Genomic DNA, 6,970 nt, shown 5'->3' with positions numbered 1-6,970 from the left:
GGGGTACATAATGAGGCTTGCTATGCTTTGATTTCATACTGATATCCACAAGAAAATCTTGCGGATTTGAGTACCTCCGCAAATATCCCACTTTAGTGGGAGATGTTTTTAAACCTCTTCCAAACAGATCTCAACAATACCGGTACTTTAGAAATGTATAAATGATTTTAATTATTATAATAAAGCTTTATCCTTCAAAATTTTTCGCTCTTTCTGTTCTCGAACTTAAAGTCAAAAGCCAGTCTTAGACTCAAGTTGAATGACTGTGACTCGCTGAGCCACTCAGGGCCAGATTCCTTTTGGTGTTTGTAACAAGACATAAAACTACCTCGCTTGGTAGAACCCGTGCTGAGTCAGGACGGCTTCATACAACATTCGGTTGAGCAAAGCTCGTTTTGAACTCCTCGATTGCGGATTGTTTGCGGAGCTCCTGCGAATCGTGACCAAACCTGACCTCCGCAACTCATCATACTGTAGCATTTTTCATCTTCCCACCTTGACGAAAGAGGCTTCCAAGACGATGCTATCGGGACGCCTATTCCGTTCAGCCTTGCTGCTGACGAGTGGACTTCTGGCAGTGGTGCAAGCGAACCAACCGACATCGAACCTGAACTTTGAGTCTTTCGAGGAAAGAGCAGCCTCAACGAGCTTCGGCTACAAGGAAGATGGCGCATCGTGGGTGATTGACTCTGGCGCCGGTCTCACCGTCAAGGTAGACCAGGGTACGTGCGATATCGCGTCCATGATCTGGAACAAGGCGGAACTGCAGACCTGGCAGAGGAAGTCGCACATCAACTCTGGTCTTGGCAAGATAAAAACTTCTATCGAGTCGCTGAAGGACAAGACGATCCAGATTTCTTGCAAGACTCCGGGCCTTGAGCACACCTACCTCTTCCGTCCGAACGAAAATGTAATTTACATGGGCACGTACCACACGAAAGAGTACGAAATGGGAAACCTCCGTTTTATCGCGCGTTTGGCACGTAAACCAATGGACAACCCCATGGTTCCTGAGTGTAAAATCGACAACATGACTCCCATCGAGGGACACGATGTATTTGCCGATTCGAAAGGTATCACGGCTTCGAAATTCTACTCTGGTATCCCGTTTATTGATGACAAGGTCCACGGTGTGACGGGTGACGCTGGTGGTGTATTCTTCATCATGTCGGACTACGCGTACGAGAGGTCCGTGGGAGGCCCGTTCTTCCGCGATATGAACAACCAATGCACGGAGGCCAACGAACTTACTTTGTGTATGTTCTCGGACCACACGCGCTTTGAAGACTACCGCTTCGGCTTCCACGGACCCTACGCTCTAATCTTCAATGACGGCAAGCAACCTGCCGTTTCTGACGTCAAATTCGACTTCTTCCAAGATCTCAACCTCACCGGATTCGTACCGGAAACGGATCGTGGCACCTGGACCGGTACTATCACCGATAAGGGCGGGGTGCTGAGCAACTCTAGTGTTGTTGTTGGCTTCTCCAACGCCGACGCCCAGTACTGGGTGAAAGTGGATTCCACCACGAAGCCGTTCACGTCGCCTAAGATGGTCCCTGGAACTTACAACACCACCATCTACAAGAACCAGCTCCCTGTCAGTTCGGAGCCGATCACGATCGCTAGTGGCTCGGCTCCGGGCCGATAGTGCGAAGGCTCTTACGGTCACGTACGAGCCTGCGGCCGAGCCCGCTCTGGCGCATTGGTGCATGGGATGGCACTCCTGAAGGCTTCCTGAATGCCGACAGGATCTACAGGTCGCACCCCAGCGACTCTCGCATGAAGCCCTGGAAGCCGCTGAACTTTACCATCGGTACGGACAAGGACGAGATTTTCCCGATGTCGATGTTCCGTGCTGTGAATGACCCGATCACGATCAACTTTAAGCTGACGAAGGAGCAGGTCAGTAAGGATCGCACTTTAAAGCTCGGCATCCCTCTCGCTCAAAGCAACGGTCGATGCAGCGTGACTGTGAACACCAAGTTCCAGGCGAAGGTTCCTCTGAGTGCTGCCGTGAAAACACGTGGTGTCACGCGTGGTGTTACTTTGGGCAAGTACACGTTCTACGACTACGCTATTCCGAAGACGGCATTGGTCGAAGGACCCAACCAAATTGTGCTATCGATTGTCAGTGGTAACAAGGATACAATGGGGAAATGGCTGTCGGCATCGGTCGTGTTTGACGCCCTCGAGCTGGTTTAATACCCTAAGCATATTGCTAAGCTACAGAAGTTTAGAACGAACACAGCATCCGATGCTCTTCATTGAATACCAATCACTTTTGATCAATTTCCACTTTAGAAAGTGGTCTCTACGTATAAGGTTCTGTTATAAATACGCTAAGAATCAGGGAACCCGAAAATGCAATACTTAAATGAATACATCGATGTGAACTGAGAAAATTAATAATTTATTTATTTGCAAAACTTCGCAAGTCACGATTGTAGTTCAGAACCATTATCATCTCGAGCCTGGCTGGAGACATTCGCTTCCGTAGATCAGACAGCACCAGCTTAGCGAGAGAGAAGAAGCGCTCACACTCGTTAGACGTTGGCGGGATGTACGCGACGTCGACGTAGCACAATTGCGTTTTTTTGAACGCCGCTCTCACAATAGAACGCTCTCGGCGGCTCTTGAAGACGACCGTTCGAGATCAGGCGACCTAAATTCAGCGCAGGCTAATTTTTCCGCGACGTTCAGCGCACCCCCACGCTGTAACTTGACTAGACCTTACTCAAAATTGGGGTTGTTTTGCAGGCGTGCGTCTGGGGGGCATCGTGCTACTTTAAGTGCTTCGCAAGCTGGACGTCGCTTAAGAAACTGCGCGAGCAGCCGTCTCGAAGACACCGCATGAGAGGTAAGGGTCCGTGAAGACGCATATGCCGCGCGAGATTGCTAGAAGTGGCGAATCACCGGCCGCATCCCGCTGCTCGACAGACATGGGGTTTGTCTCCTGTGTGGGTCTTCATGTGCTCCGTGAGTGTGTACTTGCGATTGAAGCCGCGTCCACATTGCTCAAGTGGGCAAATGAATCGCTTTCCGTCTTCCCTCGACTGCATTGCCGTGACTTGGGCAGGGTTTTGGTAAGTCGGGGAATGACATTCATGGTTTCCAGCCGCCAGGATAGCGTCATGTCCACCTTGACACCAAGGATATTTTCTCTGATCGTCGGTGACATTACTGCGCAATTGCATTGTAGACCCAGCGAAGATTGTGCTCCCCAGCTTCAAGACTGAAGGTGCATGTAAAGGGTGTCATGGCTACCTTTTCGCTGTCATACGCAGCAGCGTCGCTGGAATTGCTGTGCCGGTACAACGGTGACCTGACGCCTTCACAGGAAATTCCCGCCAGAAAAAATAAAATGTAGTCGTAAGACAGCAAGGCGCGTGGGCGAAGGCTGGATACTGTACTGTACATGTTCAAATGACCATTGTGCACTTGTTCTGTACAGCTACTGTAGCCAAGCAATGATGCTCGTTGCAAAGATAGCCCTAGCCCTTAAAGGATCATAATCTATGTAATCCAATGATGCCCCAAATCCGGCATAAATGGTTCAGCATTTGTTGTGGACAGCCATAAATTAATAATTAAATTAAAAAATTATGATTAATTTTTACGCATATTATTTTTTCGGGCTCCCTGCTAAGAATCTAGGCACAGTCCATAATATATACTACAGTAGTAAGTTTCAGTTCTACATCTCACGACAGTGCTCTGAAAAGCAACCCACCACTTCCGAGAGTCGAGAGAACTCGCCCAGCTCGGCGTCATGTTGCAGCTGTTTCGCTAGTAGTCAATGTAAAGGTCTGTAGCGGGAAAACGTGGAAACAGTCCGATAACACTTTAATCTGAAGTAATGAAAATGCTTAAAATACACATCTCGTTGTTATAACGAGTTAGCGAGCTCAAGGACCATCACGAAGCCTACATTTCCCACCGCGTTGTTCTCCAAAAGTGTTAATAGCTAGAAGTATATATACATTTCCCACCGCGTTGTTCTCCAAAAGTGTTAATAGCATAGCTCTCACAACAATTATCATCGAGCTGCTAGCTCGATGATAATTGTTGTGAGAGCTAATATACTTCTAGCTATTAACACTTTTGAGCTGAAAAGATGTATCCTCCAGATGGAGAATTAATAACATGCCTCGATGTAAGCATTTGTTTCTGCGGTATTGACGGCACATCGTAAGGTGACTGAGGTTCAATAAAAACAAGATAGGAGGTCTACTTCTCGAGATGCTGCACGTCGTTCACGAACACCGCATGGGCGACAGCGAAGTCACCTACCTACATCCTTTACTCCGTCCTCTGCTCGATCAGAGAGCTCATTCACCAACTTTCTGCGTGATCATCAAGTCCATCTCCAGCCTTCTCAATCTAGCTCGATGCGCTTACTTGCCACCGCTTTAATTATTGTCTCCGCTATAACAGCGGTACCTTCCGCTGCCACAAGATTCGGATACACCACAGGCTCCGACAAGTACATTATTAGCACCGGAAAAGGTCTGACCGTCACCATGAAACAGTCGACATGTGACATCACGTCAATCAACTACAATGGCAAGGAGCTGCAGTACAAGTCCAAGGCAACTCACGTAAACTCAAAACTTTAAGTGACTCCAAGAAAACTATCCGCGTTATTTGCAAGAAAACCGGTCTGGAGCAGACGTACCTGTTCCGTCCGAACGAGAACGTCATCTACATGGGAACACATCACTCAAATGACCTTGTACTTCCAGAGCTCCGCTTCCTCGCTCGTCTGGATAAATCGGTGGTCAACACGGGCATCACGGAAGCCACAATTGAGTCAGGTATGACTGCTATCGAAGCTGAAGACGTCGTCCAGAATAGTAAAGGCCTGACGCGGTCTAAGTACTACTCCGCTGTACCATTCATCGACAACGCTGTCTACGGCGTGAAAAGTAACGCGGTGGGTGCGTCTTTCGTGATCTCGGATTTGGGCTACGAGACGTCCAGCGGTGGTCCGTTCTTCCGCGACATCAATAACAAGCTTGACGTCTCCAATGAGCTTACGTTCTATATGAACTCGGATCACACGAGAACGGAGGATTACCGATACGGTTTCCACGGACCGTATGCCCTGGCTTTCACCAATGGCGCGGCCCCATCGGCTTCGTCGCTCGACTTCAGCTTCTTCCAAAATCTAGGCCTCACTGGGTTTGTACCTTCCGCGAAGCGAGGGAAGATGACAGGCACGATCACTGACTCTAAGGACGTGTTGGGTAACTCTGACGTCGTCGTTGGGTTCTCAAACGCTGCTGCTCAGTACTGGGTGAAGGTAGCTGCTGGGAAGAAGACCTTCACGTCACCCCTAATGAAAGCTGGTCACTACACGGCGACGGTGTACAAGAAGCAATTGGCAGTTGGTACGGCATCTTATCTTATCAATGCAGGAGCGACAAAGACTCAAAGCATTTCGGTATCGTTGAATATGACTTCGAAGCCAATTTGGCGCATTGGTGCATGGGATGGCACTCCTGATGGCTTTCTCAACGCCGACAAGATCCACAAGATGCACCCAAGTGACTATCGCATGTCTGCTTGGAAGACTATGACCTTTAAGGCGGGGTCGGACGCTGACAGTGCTTTCTCGATGGCCCAGTTCCGCGGAGTAAACGACCCAATCACGATCAACTTCAGTTTTTGACCGCAGCACAGGCGAAAGTTTCGAGAACGCTAAAAATTGGTCTCACACTCGCCCAGAGCAGCGGTCGATCGAGTGTGACGGTGAATGGAAAGTGGACGGCTGCAGTTCCCGCTTCGGTTGCTGTGAAGACTCGAGGCGTCACCCGAGGTGTGATTGTGGGCAACTATAATCTCTACGAGTACGTGATTCCGTCATCGGCGCTGGCCACGGGTACCAACTCGATCAAGCTCACTGTCGCAAGTGGCGCGACAGATCCGTCCGAGAAGTTCCTGGCAGCTTCAGTCGTTTTTGATGCTCTTGAACTGGTGTAAGCGAAATTCTTTAAAACTAACTTTAACCAACCTACCGGTAAACTGGGGTTTCTCCGTTTTATTTTTAAAATCGGCTTGAGATCGGCCGGTAAAACTGCAGCTATTAATAGGTTTTCATTAGGTCTATTGAATTTTTATTATTTGACATGTGAGCAGCTTGCTCTTACGTTTCGTACAAAAATTTGATTTTACTCACTTTACTACCGGCTCGCTCTGCTGATACCGGTACTAGTATTATGCTTCATAACATACATCAGCTACTGTACCTGAAACTTTGCACATCAAAAAAAGCCTAGGTAGCTAAGAGAAAACAAATAACCGGTATTGAGAACCTTTACAAAGTTCAATCTAACATTTTAAGTATGATGAACAAGCCTACTAAGGTGCATACATACGGTGCAGCTCTAGCGAACAGGTGGTTGGAAGGACAAGTTTGTGGCCCATCTGACTACCAGGAGCGACGCCTTCGCACTTGTTGAGCTCCAGCATAATTGTACGATGCCACTGATGAGCTACGAGGATTTGCTCAAATTCCGTCGGACGATGGTATGGAAGGAGAGCGTACGCCGGAACGCATGCATACTCACGATCTGCAGGAAGCGCTGATCAGAGGACATAGATTCTGCATCAAGGGGTTTCTGAAACAAACGATGCCAAGAAATTTCACTGACGAACGGCTTATGCGTGAGCCCGTCCATGTGATCTGGGGGGTCGTTGAGAAACGTTTCGGTCTCTGTAATGGGCCTACTATAAGCCCACTACTTCGGGTTACACGTTAGCGCACGTGTATGAGGAAGCGGAAGTTGCGTTCACTTAGATTAACTATTCTTTCGTCCGGAAGTATGTATTTAGTTAAATAGGAAATTAAAGCCGATTTCCAGTAAAATAAGAGTATTTGTTTGGGGTTTCCTCCTAATCCAAAAATTTAAATGAAAGGTATTTATTATCGAATGCTTGACATAATCCTACTATTCTAATTGGTCTA

The 6,970-nt window shown here is 48.1% G+C and overlaps 2 protein-coding genes across 2 annotated transcripts; both read left to right on the top strand.

The window, feature by feature from the left end:
- Nucleotides 1-520: 520 nt before the first annotated feature.
- PITG_02332 (polysaccharide lyase, putative) lies at nucleotides 521-2,205 on the top strand (the record flags this gene model as incomplete). Its single annotated transcript, XM_002907225.1, has 2 exons — nucleotides 521-1,650; nucleotides 1,692-2,205. The coding sequence occupies 2 exons, from the start codon at nucleotides 521-523 to the stop codon at nucleotides 2,203-2,205; spliced, it is 1,644 nt and encodes a 547-aa protein (XP_002907271.1).
- A 3,136-nt stretch (nucleotides 2,206-5,341) lies between these two features.
- On the top strand, nucleotides 5,342-5,985 carry PITG_02331 (polysaccharide lyase, putative; the record flags this gene model as incomplete). Its single annotated transcript, XM_002907224.1, has 2 exons — nucleotides 5,342-5,628; nucleotides 5,700-5,985. 2 exons carry the CDS (start codon nucleotides 5,342-5,344, stop codon nucleotides 5,983-5,985), a joined length of 573 nt encoding a protein of 190 aa, XP_002907270.1.
- Between the last annotated feature and the right edge of the window lie 985 nt (nucleotides 5,986-6,970).

Source organism: Phytophthora infestans, genomic scaffold, assembly GCF_000142945.1.
Source record: "Phytophthora infestans T30-4 supercont1.3 genomic scaffold, whole genome shotgun sequence".
Classification (NCBI taxonomy): domain Eukaryota; phylum Oomycota; class Peronosporomycetes; order Peronosporales; family Peronosporaceae; genus Phytophthora; species Phytophthora infestans.
The sequence above is the reverse complement of the archived record's forward strand: the minus strand, read 5'-3'. Positions and strand labels throughout refer to the sequence as shown.